Here is a 19,890-nt window from a genome sequence, read left to right on the forward strand (position 1 = left end):
ATGGGGAGTTGAAGATAAGCTGTGTTCCCAGAGGGCAGGGGTTCTCAAGCTTCATTGCACCGCGACCCCCTTCTGACAACAAAAATTACTACACGACCGTAGGAGGGGGGACCGAAGTCTGAGCCCAGCCAAGCCCCACCACCCCAGGGGTGAAGCCAGAGGGCTTCAACTCCAGGTGGGGGGTCTGTAACCTGAGCCTCGCCGCCCAGGGCTGAAGCAATTCTAACGCCAGCCTTGGTGACCCCATGAAAATGGGGTTGCGACCCACTTTGGAATCCTGACCCACAGTTTGAGAACCGCTGCCTGAGTGCCTTTCAGCCTGAAGGATCCCACAGCACTTAGCTTCGTGTGCAGAGATCACACCTACCCCATTGAAATGCAGCCACCTTTTGAGGGTGGAGCATTTGTTCAATGGCACCAAGCAACACTAAGGGAGAATTTAGGACAGGAAGTGAAGAAGAATCCCAGTCATGACCTGTGCAGCCTCTGGCACAATGGGGCTCTGATCTCACCTGGGCTTCTGAAAGGCAGTGCTTCCATTGGTACAGCGCCCCCGGGTGTTCCTTGGTGGTTTCCCATCCAAGTGCAAAGTTGGGCTGATGCTGCCTGACTTGATCACAGCACAAGGCTGCTTGTGCCTGCTTTTTGTGACTCTTACTTTATTTGCCTCACTCAGGCTGCAGTATCTCTAGTACATCTTCTGTTGAATCCATGTCACTAGCAGAGAGAGGCAGTGTGGGCCATGCATAGGAGGAGTCAGGAGACCTTTGAGCGTTTTCTCAGCTCTGCCACTGACTTGCTGTCTGGCCTTGGGCAAGTCATTTCCCCTCTCTCTTTCCGTGGGATCCCTGAACTCAGTCAAGGCTTCTGGATGCTGCTATAAATTAGTAACTGGTGGCTGTTTTTGCTCAGCCTGAATCCTCTGCTGAGAACAGGGTTGTATCACACACACACCCTCCTCGACTGTTTGGGGGTCATATTAAGAAGGTTTCCGACCCTGCACAGCAACCATCTGGACCCATTCAGTGTCCCCATGGACACTGAACCCAGGCAGGGATCTCATGCAGACAAGATTTTATGCCCACGTTTCTTTTTCCTTGGCCATCCTGCAATAAGTGATTGTACATTTGATTTATTTTTTCCTTTGCGGTCGCAACTGGGATTAGATTTGAAAACCTCTGAAGATGGTTATCAGAGCGTGATTAAAAATAAAAGCAGCTAGATAAACCCTCCCCTTCCAGAAAAGGCCTTGCCTTGTAACCATTTCCTTCCTGCATGGTTGTAAGTTGCACGCCAGTGCACTTTTGTGCTTCGCAAAACCAGACCAGGTCTGTCTGCAAAGCCTGGCAATGGGAAGGTTATGCATTTACTGCCGGGTCAGTTTCAGGCTTGGGCAGTAATCTTATGGGAGCAGGAGAGGGGCAGTTCAGAGGGGGAACATGGTTCTAGTGGAACTCTCACACAGCAGACCTGACCCAAAGCCAGCAGACTTAACTACTGAGTGGGAGATTGGTGCAAATCCAGTTTATATCACAAAACCCATCTGTCGGCACTAATCTGCTCCCTCTCAAAGAGCGTTGGAAGAAAGGCCAAGAGCTAAGGGGCCAGGGGGACAGAGCTCCCCTTGCATCAGGGTCACCGGTTACACCATGATCTGCTCACTGTGTTGGGGCCAAGCCCGGCCTGGTTGCAGATCTGGTTAACATGGCAGAATACGTGCTCCCTGGCCATTTGCTGGTGCCGTTCTGATCCTGCTGAGAGCAAGGGCAGTAGGAGGGAAGGAGTTAACTATCCAAGGCTTCTTGTCCCAGGCTGGGGTTGTCTCCCCCAATGGGCTCACTGAGGGGGATAGGAGCTGGCTGTATTGGAGCTGGCACGATCAGACTGGAGTATACGATAGTGCTCCGCCAGCTGTACTGTGCAAATTCAGGTCCCAGCCTCCCCAGTCCAGTGGGGTCTGTAATGTTCCCGAATGCACTCAAGCCTCCTTTCAGGGGAGAGTAGGGGCTGGGTTCAGGATATGAAGCCTTCAACGTTAGTGGGAAGGGAAAAAGGCGAGGAGTGGCCTCCTCAGCAAACACTTAGGTCTGGTCTACACTACGGGGAGGGGGGGTCGAACTAAGGTACGCGACTTCAGCTACGCGAATAGCGTAGCTGAAGTCGAACTACCTTAGTTCGACTGACTTACCCGTCCAGACGCGGTGGGGTCGAACTCCGCGGCTCCAAGGTCGACTCCGCCACCGCCGTTCGCGGTGGTGGAGTTCCGGAGTCGACCGAGCGTGGGAGTTCGAACTATCGCGTCTTGATTAGACGCGATAGTTCGAACTCCGAGAAGTCGAACTCACCGCGTCGACCCACGCGGTAAGTATGGACCTACCCTTAGTAAAGCGAAGCAACCTCAGCTAAGTAGGTTGAGTCCAGTCTTGTACATGGGACTCCCCCATTGGATGCAGATGGGGCTGAGTGCCACAGAGACTCACAAGAGGGTGCCAGGGGTCACAGCCCAAGAGCCAAAGGTTCCCCTCCTCCTCCACACAGCATGACTCATCCATCAAGGGCCCCAATCTGAGCACCTCACAGTTACCTATTGAATTCATCCTCCCAGCACGGCAGGGAAGGATCATCATCCCGATTGGCCTGAGGTCACACAGGGAAAGCTGGGAAATGGAGTGTCTATTATTAGTATTATTATTTTTTAGGTATCGTACAGTAGCATCTGTCATGGCCCAGGACCTCCTTGTCAGGGGCTGTACAAACACAGAACAGAAAGACAGTCCCTGCCCCAAAGTTGGAAATCTGCTAAGTCTCAGTCTAGCGCCTTAATCGTAGGACCATCCTTCCTCTCTGCCTTGCAGCCTTGCTGCGATCTAGCCAGAGACTGGGCCCAAATAACCCCCCTCCCCCATTATAAGTCCTCCAGACATTGGGGGTGCTTGAAGTCTGATGACAGACCTGGATCTAAATGCTGCAAAGGATCCCTGTCGTTATAGCAGGCTGACCCCAATGCCAGATCCCCAGTCCTCCACTTTTGGGGGTGGTCTGCCCGGATCTGAATTTCTGTACCTTAAATCTAACCCCCAGCTTCTCTAGTTCAGGCTGGAGAGCCTCATCTTAGCTGATCAGCGCTGTGAGAATCAAGTCCTCCCACCCTTTTAACACCCCGCCAGGCCCCGAACCAGCCCTTCCTGCTGCAGCTTGCACTGCTGCGACCACACTGGAGCAGCATGTGAGAAAGCCCATGGGGGCTTGAGAGCTCAAAGAATGACTCAGGGCCTCACCCTCCACCCAACACATCAGTGTGAAAACCCCTGAGGCGTGGGGTGAGGAAAGAGCCGGACCACATGTAGCCCCATGTGTTTGTGTGTGACGCTACTGCTGGGTCCCCATTTGTCCTAGGAACAAGAAGCCCCCAGGGTTTGTTTGACTAACGGATGTTGCAGTCTTACCAGACAGATGTGTGATTGCTCCATTTTAAGTGAGGTCACCACTTCCCCCCTCTCCCATTACACACACACATCTGTCCTCTCTCCCGATAGTCCCATGAAGCAGAGGGAGAAAGAGGAGCAGCTGCTTCTGCTCGGGACAGACCACTTTGCACACAGTTGGTGGCAGGATGGTGTTTTCTCACTGTTGATTGATATTACGGTTTGACCTACAGGCTGCAATCGGTGACCAGGGCCCCATTGTGTCATGCGCTGTGCACACACAAGACTAAGATGTGCAGCACCTAGCACAATGGGGTCCTGCTCCATGCCTGCGTCTCCTAGGTGCTACCGTGGTGCACCAAATAAATAACACCACCTGTCCCTGCTCCTAGGAGTTTGCCGTCTAAGTATAAGATGAGGGATGGCAGGTAGATAGAGAGGGACAAGGGGGGAACCTAGTGACACTTGAGGTGGTTATGATTAGTGGCATGAGAAGAGATCAGTATAAGCCAGGGAGCTTCTAGGAGTATTCAGCCCAGGCAGGTGAAGGGGATGACTGTGATTGTCTTCTAATGTGATATGAACCCCAGGGTTCATGGTGGGTACAGGGCCCGTGGACCCCCCAGCACCAGTTCAGAAGAGATGAACTTGCAATCACCAAATTTTACCCGGGCTCCCCCCCCCTTGCGCTTCCCCTGCAGCTGCCAGCATGTGATTTCTGCTCCAGCAGAGGTGAGATAACACCTCATCTGATTGCTTTCCTGCTGAGCGTGGGGGCGGTATCTGAAACCCACTGGAAGCCTCCCCCTGCCTGTGCTGTGTATGTGAATCACTCAGCAGTCACAGAGCTCCTTGGGTGGCTTTGTCTGCACTGGCAGCCAGAGCCTCCGCTGCTGTAAATAGGTGCAGCTCTATGGACTCCTATGGAGCAGCCCTGATTTATACCAGGCAGGGATCCGCTCCTGGGATTTCAGCCATGGGTTCAAACCCAGCATAAAGATGGTTTCCACCAGCACAGCTCACCCTCGTGTAAAGCCAAGATGAGCTCCACCAGGTCTGCCCTTGTGATCCACACTGTTGCAGCTTCTGCAGGCTGAAACCACAGTGTAGACAAGTCCTCAGCTCACTGCTCCCTAGCGTGTCATAGAAAAGCCACTTGGTTGGCCACCCTTTCCAACAGTGCCCAAGGGCTGATGAGAGTTCAGAGGGGCGCTGCTCGGGCTGGGCCTTTTTCCTTCTGTAGCTGGGGGTTTGCAGAGCGCGCTCGGCCCTGCTGCAGTTGTTATAGTCAAGAAGTGGGTGTAAACGTGAGCCCCTTCTTGCTACCCAGGCTGGCTTGTCCCTTTACAGCAGTGGGGCTCTACGGACTCCAGTGGAATTCCACCATTGTGAGCAGAGAGCCAGACCCCAGGTCTCCGGCCCACTCTGATCTCCCCACTTTGTGCCGCTCCGGACAAATCCCAGGAGACAACATCTCCAGGAGAGCGAGCTAGAGCCTGTCCCATCTCCTGAACCGTCAGCCAGTGGTCTTCTCTAGAACAGCCACCGTGTTGGGGGCTTCGCTTCCAGCAGGGTCAGGTCCAAACTTGGCTCTCTCTAGATGGGACCGAGTTGTGTCCCCACCATGCCAGGGCTAGAGCTGCCCATTAGGCCATGCTGCTGTCCCTTCGTGTCAGGAGATCCCACCAGTAGGAAGCTTGGAGCCACCTGGGATATTCTTCTTTGCCCTCTGCTTACAGCCAGGGTGGGAGTGGGGCCTGCTGAACATCAGGGGGTGAGGGTGGCCTTGGGGTTTCAGGGAGCTGCTTCCAGGAGCTAGCTGGGGCTCACACAGAGTAGCATGTCACTCTGCACCCCTGCAGCACTTCCAAAGGCTCCAACCCTAGCCCCAGATTATCTGAGTGTGGGGCTGTGGAGCTCGTTCCCTGCCCGTGCCCACAGAGCCTGGATGTGGAAAGGTGAGCAGCACAGTGCAGTGGTCAGAGCAGAGAAGCCTGTGCTGCTGAGGTCCCAATCTGACTCCCTCTGCCCCCACCTCCCTGCAGAAGAACAGCTCGCTGCCCGACGAGAACAACGTGGCCCGTTTGCAGGAGGAACTCAAGGCATTGAAGGTACGCGAGGTGGCGGCGCTGAGCTCACTCAAGGACCTACAGCTGCAGGTGAAGGATCTCAACGACAGCTGGCAGGTAAAGCCCCCTTCCCCATCGGCTCCCCTCAGCACCAGGCCAGCTACGCATCCCCGACCCCAGCACATGGGCAGAGACAAACCCCCACCAGAGATATGTCTAATTAGCAAAAAGAACAGGAGTACTCTAAGGTGCCACAAGTACTCCTGTTCTTTTTGCGGATACAGACTAACATGGCTGCTACTCTGAAACCTGTCTAATTAGCGATTATCTTTGAGAACTCATGGAGGACAGGGGAGGTCTCAGAGGACAGGAGAAGGGCTAACACAGTATCTATCTTTAAAAGGGGAACACAGAGGACCCAGGGAATGATAGAACACTCTAACTTTGGTACCTGGAAAGATAGTGGAACAAACTATTAATCAATTTGTTAGCACCTAAAGGATAATAGGGTAATAAGTAATAACCAACAAACAGTGCCAAACCAACCTAATTTCCTTCTTTGACAAGGTTACTGCCTAGTAGATGCAGGAAAGCTGTAGACGTGATATTGTGATGGGTTAGACCCCCCTTTGGGATGTCACCTGATGTACTGGGGTCTCACTGAGCCTCTCCTGCTCCACCAGCCTGGATTTCCTCTCCCTGTTTTGCTGAATGAGGCTCTCCGGCCTCTTGCAGCACACACACACACATAGATGGGTAGGGCCACCCCCAGCTGCAGACACCGACTGAAGTCAGCTCTGTGTGAGAGGATTCACCCACCACTCACGTGCACACTCCTTGTGGGGGAATAAACCCAAAACAATACGAAGATTGCCTACTATCTGGCGGGCATTCCCCCAAGTACACATGTAGTTGTAATTGTTACATAGTCAATATTCCTAACTTCAGGTACAGAAATGATACGTACATACAGATTGGATAATCACATTCAGTAGATCATAATCTTTCCAATGATACCTCACATGAACCATCTTGCATAAAGTATATCGTAATCATGCCATATTTGTTTCATAACCATATTTCTATGAAGAGTATGGGGTGTAACATCACAGATATGTCTTGATTTTAGTAAGGCTTTTGACAATCTCAAAAGGCATTCTTATGAGCAAACTAAAGAAGTGTGGTCTAGATGAAATTGCTATAAGGTGGATGCACAAGTGGTTGAAAGACTGTAACTCAAAGAGTAGTTATCAAAAGTTCACTGTCAAACTGGGAGGACGTATCATGTGGGGCCCCGCAGGGGTCAGTCTTGGGTCCAGGACTAGTCAATATTTTCATTACTGACTTGGATAATGGAGTGGGGAGCATGTTTATAAAACTTGCAGAAGTCGCCAAGCTGGGAAAGGTGGCAAGCACTTTGGAGGACAGGTTTAGAATTGAAAATGACCTTGACAAATTTGTTGAAATCCAACAAAGACAAGTGCAAAGTATTGTACTTGGGAAGGAAAAATCAAATAGATAAATACAAAATGGGGACTGACTGGCCAGTAGTGGTACTGCTGAAACGGTTCTGGGATTTATGGTGGATCACAAATTGAATATGAGCCAACAATGACTTTGAGGATGTCAAGTATCAGAGGGGTAGCCGTGTTAGTCTGGATCTGTAAAAGCAGCAAAGAGTCCTGTGGCACCTTATAGACTAACAGACGTTTTGCAGCATGAGCTTTCGTGGGTGAATACCCACTTCGTCGGATGCAAGCAGTGGAAATCTCCAGGGGCAGGTATATCTATGCAAGCAAAAAGCAGGCTAGAGATAACAAGGTTAGTTCAATCAGGGAGGATGAGGCCCCTCTTCTAGCAGCTGAGGTGTGAAAGCCAAGGGAGGAGAAACTGGCTCTGTAGTTGGCTAGCCAGGCACAGTCTTTGTTTAATCCTGAGCTGATGGTGTCAAATTTGCAGTTGAACTGGAGCTCAGCAGTTTCTCTCTGGAGTCTGGTCCTGAAGTTTTTTTTGCTGGAGGATGGCCACCTTAACATCTGCTATTGTGTGGCCAGGGAGGTTGAAGTGTTCTCCTACAGGTTTTTGTATATTGCCATTCCTAATGTCTGATTTGTGTCCATTTATCCTTTTCCTTAGAGACTGTCCAGTTTGGCCGATGTACATAGCAGAGGGGCATTGCTGGCATATGATGGCATTGGTGGACGTGCAGGTGAATGAACCGGTGATGTTGTGGCTGATCTGGTTAGGTCCTGTGATGGTGTCACTGGTGTAGATATGTGGGCAGAGTTGGCATCGAGGTTTGTTGCATGGATTGGTTCCTGAGTTAGAGTTACTATGGTGCGGTGTGCAGTTACTGGTGAGAATATGCTTCAGGTTGGCAGGTTGTCTGTGGGCGAGGACTGGCCTGCCACCCAAGGCCTGTGAAAGTGTGGGATCATTCTCCAGGATGGGTTGTAGATCCCTGATGATGCGCTGGAGGGGTTTTAGCTGGGGACTGTATGTGATGGCCAGTGGAGTCCTGTTGGTTTCTTTCTTGGGTTTGTCTTGCAGTAGGAGGCTTCTGGGTACACGTCTGGCTCTGTTGATCTGTTTCCTTATTTCCTCGTGTGGGTACTGTAGTCTTGAGAATGCTTGGTGGAGATTTTGTAGGTGTTGGTCTCTGTCTGAGGGGTTAGAGCAGATGCGGTTGTACCTCAGTGCTTGGCCGTAGACAATGGATTGTGTGGTGTGCCCGGGATGGACGCTGGAGGCATGAGGTAGGCATAGCAGTCGGTAGGTTTTTGGTATAGGGTGGTGTTAATGTGACCATTGCTTATTTGCACTGTGGTGTCTAGGAAGTGGACCTCCCGTGTAGATTGGTCCAGGCTGAGGTTGATGGAGGGGTGGAAGCTGTTGAAATCGTGGTGGAATTTTTCCAGTCTCCTTCCCATGGGTCCAGATGATTAAGATGCCATCAATGTAGCGTAGGTAGAGAAGGGGCGTGAGCAGACGGGAGCTGAGGAAGCGTTGTTCCAGGTCGGCCATAAAAATGTTGGCATATTGTGGGGCCATGCGGGTGCCCATAGCGGTGCCATTGGTCTGGAGGTATATATGGTCATCAAATTTGAAATAGTTGTGTCTGAGGATAAAGGCACAGAGCTCAGCAACCAGTTGTGCTGTGGCATCATCAAGGATACTGTTCCTGACAGCTTGTATTCCATCTGTGTGTGAGATGTTTGTGTAGAGAGCCTCTACATCCACCATGGCTAGGATGGTGTTTTCTGGAAGGTCACCAATGCATTGTAGTTTCCTCAGGAAATCACTGGTGTCACGGAGATAGCTGGGAGTGCTGGTGGCATAGGGTCTGAGTAGAGAGTCCACATATCCAGACAGTCCTTCAGTGAGAGTGCCAATGCCCGAGATGATGGGGCGTCCAGGATTTCCGGGTTTGAGGATGTCAGTTACTTAGCCAGAGGTTATGGGTCTGTTCCAGGAGTGGATGGGTGAGGTTCTGTGGCCTGCAATGTACAGGAGGTCATAGGTGCTGACTTGGTTTTGCCAGTGGGTGCCCCGTCTGGGCTCTGCCCCCTTCCCCAAGGCCCCACCCCCACTCCACCTCTTCCTGCCCCCGCTCTGCCCCATCCCCCTACACCACCCTGAACGCCTCCTGCCTGCCATCCCCCTCCCCTAAATGCCTCCCACCTGCAGCTCACTCCTTTCTGTCCCCTCCTGCCTTAAGGGTGAGTTGAATGTGCTGGAGGGGGGCTCTGCCAGTTTTGAGGGGAGGCTATTTTCAGCATATTTATACCCTTTCATTCTAGTTACTGAATGTGTGTCTATCATTGGTATCTCCTGATGTTTCCCACTTCTTGCTCTCCCACTGTGTCCCTTTTCCCATCGCGCTCTGCTCCCCCCCACCTCCTGGTGGCTCTGTTTAGTGCCTGCTCCCATCCATGCACTGAAAGCAGGTCTATCTCCCCCCAGCCGCACCCCTGTGGCCAGCCCAGAAACTACCACCCTGAGACAGAGAGAGAAATTAAATTCAACAGCCCGGCCTAGAGGCCCCTTCGTTCATCCTGCTGTGGCTGCTGTGTCGCTCCAGCTCCTCCCAGGCCCCAGGCCTGCGGCCCAGCCCTGCTTTGAAGCTCGCTCCTGACTCCCTCACACACGCTGCAACTTTTGTGGGAGGGGAGCCCCTGGTGGGACCATGGCCAAAGGCGAGGGGGTGGGAGTTGCTTCCTCCACCGGGCTGCAGCAGCCCAGCACCCTGAAGCAAGAGGAGCTCAGGTGTACCAAGCTGAAGCAAGGCAGCATCTCCCGACTTGAAGCTGATACAGGGGGATGGATGCAACGGAAGGAATTCCCTGGGAGCTGGGGTGGGGGGGTGGATCCCGGGGAAGGAAATCCATCCCTCCCGATGCGGGGAGGAGAAGACGCTGATCTGGAGCGGAGGGGGATAAACTTCCTCTCTGGAAGGAAAAGCCCCTCAAGCAGGCTTGATCTGGGGGGAGAGGGGGGATAGCTGTGGGCTGGGCAAGCATTCCTTTCCCAGGCATGAGAGCCGGCCATGGAGACAAGCCCGTGGGGAGGACGCGGCTAGAAGTACTGGTGGTAGGTTGCCCCTCCACATACCAGGGAAGGGATGCGGAGCCCCGGGACCTGTGTCAGAACTGTAGGGGTTGGGAGCTCTCAGAGACCGTGGGGGAGGGGTCAGGGTCCGGGCTGGGGGAGGCTGCTCATGTGCACCTGGGGCTGCAGTGACGACCCCTCTCACCTTTGGCTGCTGCCGGGCGCACCCGACTGGCTGGACGGAGCACAGGGAGGGGGCAAGCCGCTGACCCCAGCCCAAATTCACTCATCAGACACAAGGGCAAACTTTTCTTAAAGGAGCCATGTCCTTTGGTATGTCTCCCTGCCCAGCACTAAGGGGGTCCGCAGCTGGTTTCTTGTGGCTGGAGGGGGGCACAGATCCTGGAGGAGACACCAGGGTGGGCTGAGAATGGCTGGTTCAGTCCTCAAGAACCCCCCCAGTCTGTACTCCCCCCCCCCCAGCAACCCTTCTGTGGCCAGTCGTCTTCCCCTAGCCCCCTGCCAAGAAACTGCCCACCCCTCCGCAGCTTGTCCCCCTAGCCCTGCTCCCTCTGTCCTGAAAATTAAAAGGACTCACCCCTGCCTGCAGTGGGAGGTGGGAGCCCGCTGGGAGCTTTAGCAGCCACAGGGGAAACAGCTGATAGGCTGGGATTTCGTGCCAAACAGCTGATTGGCCACAGCCAGCCAAAGAGCTGAGGGGGGCTGCTGCGCATGCTAAATAGCTGATTGGCAGTTGCCAACAGCTGATCTCCCCGGTGGGTGCTAAGCACCCACTAATTTTTTTCCGTGGGTGCTCCAGCCCCGGAGCACCCACGAAGTTGGCACCTATGCAGACGGTCAGACTAGATGATCATGATGGTCCCTTCTGGCCTTAAAGCCTATGCGTCTCCTCTGAGTGTAATGTGATGCAGTTACGAAAACAGCTCTCATCATTCTGGGGAATGCTACCAGCAGAGTTGTGTATAAGACTTGGGAGGTAATTGGCCCCTTCCGCTCAGCACCTGTGAGGCCTCAGCTGGAGTCCTGTGTCCCAGTTTGGGGCATCATATTTCAAGAAAGATGTGGACAAATTGGAGAGATCTCAGGGAGACCAATAAATAATCAAAGGTTTAGAAAACCTCCCCTGTGAGGAAAGGTTGAAGAACTGGGCATGTTTAATCTTGAGAAATGAAGGCTGAGGTGGGGGATGTGATAATGGTTTCCTTTCCCAGGACCCATGCTTAGGCCAGTCCCTTTTGGGTCTCCTCATACCCAGCCCTGCTGCCCACAAACTCATCTGCCAGCCAGCCTGCACACCACAGATCTTTAGGCTTTCTGTCCACTGACCACATTTGACAGGGACAGATCTCATAAAGTTTTTCCAACCCAAGCAGCATGGTGAGCCCTGCACCCTTACCCTATTTGTGGAGATATTCTCCCATCAGGATGCTGGCTTTCATTTAGGTCACACCCTCGGTCTTTTGCACACCCCAAAACCTTTTCCTATCAGCCTCAGGTCAATTCACACTTAAGCAGCAAAGCCATATTGATTAATTCCTAGTCCCTAGTGTCAACCCCGTCCATCTGGCTGCACGCCTCCATGGCTTTGGGACTGGCAGTGCAGGGATCATGATCTGACCTCATGGGAGTGCAGTGGGGCTGAACAAGGCTTGGGAAGTGCTGTGGGACCCTGGTTGGAGAGGCCCCTGCAGGCGAGGAGCAGGGAGCTCCGCAGGTTGGTGTGTGAATCCTGACATGGGGGGGCACATTCACCCTGTGCACCCCTCCACTCCCCTAGGCTCATCTGTCGCGGACAGGCGGGCGCTGGAAGGAGTCCCCCCGCAAGAACACCATGAACGACCTCCAGGACGAGCTGATGACCATCCGCCTGCGGGAGGCCCAGGCCCAGGCAGACCTCCGTGAGCTGCGGCAGCGGCTGGTGGAGCTTGAAACCCAGGTGAGGCAGTTGGCAGGGCGATGAGCCAGCTGGGTCTGGAGCGCTCCCATGGGAGATGGGCACGCAATCCCGACGTACCCCCAGGCTAGGACCCCTGACAGCAGGGAGCAGTGGGGAGAGGGGTGGGGTTGGAGTGTAGTGGTGTGGGTAATGGGTGTGGGGGGAAGCATGCAAGTAAGGAGGCGGGGGTGTTGTGGATGAATAAGGGGGGCTGCAGTTGAGGATGGGATGTGTGTGGGGTGTGTGCTGTGTATAGAGAGGGGAATGTGGGAAAGGTGTGTAGGGAGGGAGATGTGGGTGGGGCATGGGTGGAGTGAAAGGAGGGAGATGTGGGTGGGACGTAAGGAGGGGATGTGAGCGGGGCGTGTGCGGGACATAGGGAGGGGATGTGGGTGAGGCGCGGGCAGGGCATAAGGTGGCAATGTGGGTGGGGTTTTGGGTGGGGATGTGGGTGGAGCATTGGGAGGGGAGTAGGGAGGGGGATGTGGGTGGAGGGTGTGGGCGGTGCCTAGGGACGGGGATGTGGGCAATGCATAGAGAAGGGGGATGTGGGTGAGGCGTAGGGAGGAAGTGGGTGGGGTGTGGGTGGGGCATAGGGAGGGGATGTGGGTGGGGCGTGGGTGGGGTGTAGGGAGGGGATGTGGGTGGGGCGTGGGTGAGGCATAGGGAGGGGGATGGGGGTGGGGCATGGGCAGTGCATAGTGAGGGGGATGTGGGTGGGGCATCAGCGGGGCATAGGGAGGGGGATGTGGGTGGGGCATGGGTGGGCATAGGGAGGGGATGTGAGGGGCATGGGGCATGAGGGGCATAGGAGGGGATGTGGATGGGGCATAGGGAGGGGGATGTGGGTGAGGCGTGGGTGAGGCATAGGGAGGGGGATGTGAGTGGGGCATAGGTGGGGCGTAGGGATGGGGATGTGAGCGTTGCATAGAGAAGGGGGATGTGGGCAGTGTGTAGGCAGCGGGATTTGGGCAGGGCATGGGTGGGGCGTAGGGACAGGGACGTGGGCAGTGCATAGTGAGGGGGATATATGGGGCATGAGCGGGACATAGGGAAGGGGGATGTGGGCGCGGCATAGGGAGGGGGGATGTGAGCACTGCGTAGGCAGGGGGATGTGCGTGGGGCATGGGTGGTGTTTATGGAGGTGGTGTGTGGGCGGTGGGGGGCATGTACTGTGTATTGGAGGGGAATGTGTATCTTGTGTTGGGGGAGTGCGGGGCGTGTACAGTATGTTGGGGTGGGGCGTGTACAGTGTGGTTGTGTGCAGAGTGAGGGGAAGTGTGTGGGCATGTACCGTGTGTTTGGATTGGGAGGTGTGTACAGTATGTTGGGAGTGTGGATGTGGGTACAGTGTGTTGAGGGGGTGAATTTTGCAGAGCATGAGCAGCGTGTTGGAGTATATGGGCATGTGTAGCGTGTTCGCGAGTGGGTGGGTGGGTGTGTGTGTGGTATGTATTGAGGGGTGTTGTGTGCACATGGAGTGCAATCCTGGAGTGTGGCGGTACTGGGGTGTGTGCTAGGGGGTGGCTGTTTGGAGCGGGTGCACTGAGTGACTGTCAGAAGCTGGGGCTGGACAATGATGGATCACTTGCTAATTGCCCTGTTCTATTCCTTCGCGGTGAAGCATCTGGCACCAGTCACTGTTGGCAGACAGGCCACTGGGCTAGATGGACCATTGGGCTGACTCAGTACTTATAGGGATGGAAGTGCAGTTGGTGTTCGAGGTGTCTGCAGGGGATGTGGGCATGTATTGTGTGGGCATGGAGCGTGGGTGTGCATTGTGTAGGGGTGCAGCTGGGATGGATGTTCGCAGGCTGGGAGTGTGGGTGTGGTGGGTATTTGGGGGGCTAGGGGAGTGGGTGTGGGAATGAGGATGCAGTAGAGGTGCAGTTGTGGGGTGTATTGTGGGGCTGCTATACAGTGGGGGGATGCAGATGTGAGGAGTGGGTGTGTATTGCATATGCATGGAGATCAGTTATGGAGCATGGGTGTGTATTCTGTGGGGGATGTGGGTGTTTGCAGGGTGGGAGTGGGGGTGCAGTTGGGGATGAGGGGGTGTATTGGGTGTTTACACACACACACATTGGGGGTGCACACACCTAGCCATGGGAGCCATAGGGCTGGAACCCCACGTGTGCTGCGAGCAGGCATGGTGGAATGGCCTGTCCCCTGAGCTCTATTCCCTGTCTGTCTCCCCCCGGCACCCCAGGAACAGATTCACAGTAATCTGCTGAACCGGACGGAGCAGGAGTGCCTAGGGCTGCAGGAGAAGCTGCAATACCTCACTGCCCAGAACAAAGGGCTGCAGACGCAGCTGAGTGAGACCAAGCGCAAGCATGCGGAGTCCGAGTGCAAGGTGAGCGCCAGGCTGGGGGGCGCAGGGCCGACCTCACCCATACGCAAAGTACACAGCTGCGTGGGGCACCAGGAAACTTGGGCACCACATTTCTAGGTGCCCTGCACAGCTGCATGCTGCTCCAGCCCCTGCTCCGGCTCTGCCCAGGCCCCCCGCCTCTGCCTGACCTCTTCCCACCCCTGCTCTGCCCCTGAGGACTGCAACAGGGCCGGGCCTGAACTCACCAGCGGCGGGAAGTGCAGGGACCGGGACCTGGCCCCAGCTGTGCCGCCGGTGCGTGCTGGGGGGTGGTTCCCCCCTGCTCTCCCCCAAGCCAGCCCACCCCCACAGAGGCCTGGGGCCAACCCTCCCACCCCCACAGAGGCCTGCCCCCCCACGGGGGAGGGGGCTGCATATTGTCCCAGAATAGCTAGGGACGGCCCTGGAGGGGCGGCCACAGCAATGCAGTGGGGATGGCTGCTCCAGTCCAGGAAACTGTCCCCTGTGGTGCCCTGCCCCGCCCTGTCCCAGCCAACTCTGCTCTGCTTGGCACTGGGTGAAATTCACCTGGCTGCTTTTCAGGGCTAGGTGGCAAGAAGCCAGCACCGTCAGCCCCCAGGTGTGGCCTCCAGCCAGTGACTCTAACAGCAGCTGGTGCAGAAATCTCTCCCCAGACCTGGGATTCACAGCCCCCGATGTGCTGACTCAGGAACCCCTGCTGCTCTAGGGATGAGCTCTGGGGGGCAGAGATCAGGTGGCCCACATCTGAGCTTCCCTACCTGTTTTGAACACAACCCCACCTGTGTAGACTTGGACCCAGCAGGACAGACATGGTCATAGTGCAGCCCATATGCAGGTGGAGGGGGCTGTATCCCAAGCTAACGCAGATGAGTTTCCGGGCAGCAGAATCTGAGTGGTTTCTGCAGCTCTGACACACATTGGGGGTTTATGGTGTCTTCAGCAGGGGCATGGCATATCCTCGAGCTGGGTCTTGGCAGATTTGAACCCTCCCCTTGCTGAGTCCTGTTGTTCCCCCTGCTGTTGCGCTGGCACTAACACCATGTGTTTGACACCACAGAGCAAAGAGGAGGTGATGGCGGTGCGGCTGCGGGAGGCCGACAGCATGGCAGCCGTGGCAGAGATGCGGCAGCGGATCGCTGAGCTGGAGATCCAGGTGAGGGGAAATAACCAGCTCACCCAGGCATGTGTATCTGTGTGAGCACAAAAACCACACGTCTGCTCCAGGGCCTCTCCTGATCCCAGCTGGGGGTCAGGAAGGGATCTCTGAGTGAGATGGGAAAGGGAAACGACTGTCGCCTTGGCATCCCTGTCCCATCTCTGTTCCCAGTCGCCTTTGGACCAAGCCTGATTCTCTCCCCGCTCCCACAGAGGGAAGAAGGGATGATCCAGGGCCAGCTGAACAACTCGGACTCCTCCCAGTACATCCGGGAGCTCAAGGACCAGATTGATGAGCTCAAGGCTGAGGTGAGTGCAGTCCCCACCCTGAGTGCTGTGCCCATTATGGGGGCAGGGAGCGACTTATCAGGGTCCCCCTTGGCCAGGGTCCTGCCAGACCATCTTGGTCCCCTGTGCCCGAGTTTAGACCTTGGGGTGAATAGCAGTGTCCTTCTTGCAGGATCCCTGAAACCACTTTCCGAATGGGGGATGCCAGACCCAGCTTCCTTCTAGTTGATCCCCCCTCAGCACAGTGGGTAAATCCAGATCCAGGCTTTTGGGCTGGCCCACAGGAAGTTGGGGCTGTTGACAATTTTTTGAACTGGATCGAGCTCTGGATTTGGGGCCGTTGAGACCTGGGCTTTTGTCTGCAGCCCATCTCTAGTTGCAACCCATATTATCACAACTCTCTGTCTCTGCCTCATTGTATGCGTATGTAAGGCACCAATCCCATAGACTACTCAGCCCTCTGTGCTGCGTAGCACAGAGCTTTGGAAGGGCCAGGGAAAGGCAGTGCCCCCAGCTCAGACCTGTCCTTGCAAGCGCCCTCTCTGCTGGTGACTTCTGGCTGCTGATCCCCATCTATAAGACATGGGCATAGTTTGGGAAGGGCATGGGGGGCGTGGCCCCCCCAAACTGCAAACCTCTGGCAGGTGCGGAATTTGGCCCCCACGCGCAGTCCCGTTGGCCCGGCTGGAACTGCCCTCCCAAATATAGAAGTCAAACTATGCCTATGTTGTGAGAGCTAGGACTAGGATGGCACAGTGGTTAGGAACTCAGGAGACCCGTGTTCAGTTCCCTGCTCTGTCACAGACTCTCTAAGTGACTTTGGGTAAGTTGCTTAGTCGCTCTGTGCCTCAGTTTCCTTGTCTGTACAGTGGGGATGATAGCCCTGCCCCACCTCACAGTGGTGGTGTTAGGATAAGTGCATTAAAGTGCATGAGGTGCTCAGATACTACAGTGCTGGGGCCATAGAAGAAGCGGGATATACCCATCCCACGTCCCCAATCCTGTGTAGCAGAGCCAGTAGCTGGCAGCTGTTTGTTCACCTCTGCAGCCTCTACAGGTGGCTGGACACATCTCCTTCCCCATGAAAAGCCTTTGGCTTCGTGAGAAAGGGAGGTGGGGGGCCACAGTGAGGCTGTCAGTGCTGCAGTGGATGGGGCAGAGCATTCACTGGATTGCCCTGATAGAGGGCGGGGTGGACATGTCATCGCGCAGATGGTGGGGTTTGAAGGTCCTTGGCGCTGGGCTGTGGAGAGCGATCAGAATCCAGAGGGGCAGGGGGAAGAATCATAGAATCGTAGAATATTAGGATTGGAAGAGACCTCAGGAAGTCATCTAGTCCAAGCCCCTGCTCAAAGCCAGACCAACCCCAACTAAATCATCCCAGCCAGGGCTTTGTCAAGCCGGGCCTTAAAAACTTCTAAGGATGGAGATTCCACCATCTCCCTAGGTAACCCATTCCAGTGCTTCACCATCCTCCTAGTGAAATAGTGTTTCCTAATATCTAACCTAGACCTCCCCCACTGCAATTTGAGACCATTGCTCCTTTTTCTGTCATCTGCCACCACTGAGAACAGCCGAGCTCCATCCTCCTTGGAACCCCGCTTCAGGTAGTTGAAGGCTGCTATCAAATCCCCCCTCACTCTTCTCATCTGCAGACTAAATAACCCCAGTTCCCTCAGCCTAAGTCATGTGCCCCAGCCCCCTAATCATTTTCGTTGCACTCCGCTGAACTCTCTCCAATTTGTCCACATCCCTTCTGTAGTGGGGGACCAAAACTAGATGCAATATTCCAGGTGTGGCCTCACCAGTACTGAATAGAGGGGAATAATCCCTTCCCTCGATCTGCTGGCAATGCTCCTACTAATACAGCCCAATATGCCATTGGCCTTCTTGGCAACAAGGGCACACTGCTGACTCATACCCACTTCTCGTCCACTGTAACCCCCAAGTCCTTTTCTGCAGAACTGCTTCTTTGCCAGTCGGTCCCCAGCCTGTAGCAGTGCAGGGGATTCTTCCTTCCTAAGTGCAGGACTCTGCACTTGTCCTTGTTGAACCTTGTCAGATTTATTTTGGCCCAATCCTCCAATTTCTCTAGGTCACTCTGTATCCTATCCCTACCCTCCAGCGTATCTACCTCTCTCCCCAGCTTAGTGTCATCTGCGAACTTGCTGAGGGTGCAATTCATCCCATCATCCAGATCATTAATGAAGACATTGAACAAAACCGGCCCCAGGACTTGACCCCTGGGGCACTCTGCTTGATACCAGCTGCCAACTAGACATTGAGCCATTGATCACTACCCATTGAGTCCAACAATCTAGCCAGTTTCCTATCCACTTTATAGTCCATTCATCCAATCCGTACTTCTTTAACTTGCTGGCAAGAATACTGTGGGAGACCGTATCAAAAGCTTTGCTAAAGTCAAGGTATATCACATCCACCACTTTCCCCATATCCACAGAGCCAGTTATCTCATCATAGAAGGCAATCAGGTTGGTCAGGCATGACTTGCCCTTGGTGAATCCATGTTGACTGTTCCTGATCACCTTCCTCTCCTCCAAGTGCTTCAAAATGGATTCCTTGAGGACCTGTTCCATGATTTTGCCGGGGATTGAAGTGAGGCTGTAGTTCCCCGGGTTCTCTTTCTTCCCTTTTTTAAATATGGGCCCTAGATTTGCCTTTTTCCCCAATCGTCCGGGACCTCCCCCGATCGCCACGAATATTCAAAGATAATGGCCAATGGCTCTGCAATCACATCAGCCAACTCCCTCAGCACCCCTGGATGCATTAGATCTAGGCCCAGGGACTTGTGCATGTCCAGCTTTTCTAAATACACCTCTACCCCGATACAACGCTGTCCTTGGGAGCCAAAAACTCTTACCACGTTATAGGTGAAACCGCATTATATCGAACTTACTTTGATCCGCCGGAGCGCGCAGCCCCACCCCCCCACCACCAGCACACCCACCCCCGGAGCACTGCTTTACAGCATTATATCTGAATTCGTGTTATATCAGGTTGCATTATATCGGGGTAGAGGTGTAGTCCTTAACCTGTTCTTTCACCACTGAGGGCTGCTCACCTCCTTCCCATACCATGCTGCCCAGGCAAAAAAAGCATTGAGTACTTCAGCTTTCTCCACATCATCTGTCACTAGGTTGCCTCCCCTATTCATTAAGGGTTCCATACTTTCCCTGACCACATTCTTCTTGCTAACACCCCTGTAGAAATCCTTCTTGTTACCCTTCACATCCCTTGCTCGCTGCAACTCCAGTTGTGCCTTGGCCTTCCTGATTACACCCCTGCATGCTCGAGCAATAATTTTATACTCCTCCCTAGTCATCTGTCCAAATCTCCACTTCTTGAAAGCTTCCTGTTTGAGTTTAAGCTCACCAACGATTTCACTGTTAAACCAAGCTGGTTGAACACAGTGTATATTAGCTCCCGGGACTCTCGTACTAGTGTCTTTGTGGCAGACCACAGCCCCCTACGCATGGTAACGTCGAGTTGAGGAACAGCCTATGACTAAGGCTTCCAAGTCACTGATTTCCAGGGGAGCTGATAGAGATCAGAGGTTTGCTTCTGAGTCAGCCAGCCAACACCTTCAACAACACCCAGAACAAGCCCAGATGGGGAGCTGGGCTCAGCAGAGACTCTAGCAGCTGCTCTGTCACGCACAGATCTTGGTAGGCTGGAGTCTAGCAGTGCCCAGTATGATGGGTCCCCAGTCTCAGGCAGGGGACCCCAGTCTTGCTTGGGGTCCATGCAGTGCCCAGCACAGTGGGACCCTGGCGCTGGTTGAGGCCTCTAGATGCTACCATAATTCAAACAACTCGGATGTCTCCTGTCCCCTAGTCTGATGCCTCACCTGCTGGGCCATGCTCGCTGTGTGTCTGAGTTCTCTGATTCGCCGTTAACCTGTGCTGGACTGCTCTGCTGCATGAGCCCTAAAGGCTTTTGGGATTCACTGCTTGGGGGAGCCTGTCTGTCACCGTGTCACCCCGTGTGACGCTTTGTGCACGGAATTGTCAATTTCCCAGGTGACCGAGGTCACCAGACTGCATTGGGCCAGATCCTCAGCTGGTGTAAATT

General features: G+C 54.4%; 1 protein-coding gene across 8 annotated transcripts in view; it reads left to right on the top strand.

The window, feature by feature from the left end:
• Positions 1-19,890, top strand: part of EVI5L (ecotropic viral integration site 5 like) — a 75,248-nt gene that overhangs the window by 51,453 nt on the left and 3,905 nt on the right. For all 8 annotated transcript variants that reach the window (XM_039514196.1, XM_039514199.1, XM_039514198.1 and 5 more), the window contains 5 exons: positions 5,471-5,611; positions 11,841-11,999; positions 14,209-14,355; positions 15,413-15,508; positions 15,724-15,819. In XM_039514196.1, the coding sequence (XP_039370130.1) occupies positions 5,471-5,611; positions 11,841-11,999; positions 14,209-14,355; positions 15,413-15,508; positions 15,724-15,819 (639 nt within the window). The remainder of the gene's footprint in view (positions 1-5,470; positions 5,612-11,840; positions 12,000-14,208; positions 14,356-15,412; positions 15,509-15,723; positions 15,820-19,890) is intronic.

This window comes from Mauremys reevesii, linkage group 25, assembly GCF_016161935.1.
Source record: "Mauremys reevesii isolate NIE-2019 linkage group 25, ASM1616193v1, whole genome shotgun sequence".
NCBI classification, from domain to species: domain Eukaryota; kingdom Metazoa; phylum Chordata; order Testudines; family Geoemydidae; genus Mauremys; species Mauremys reevesii.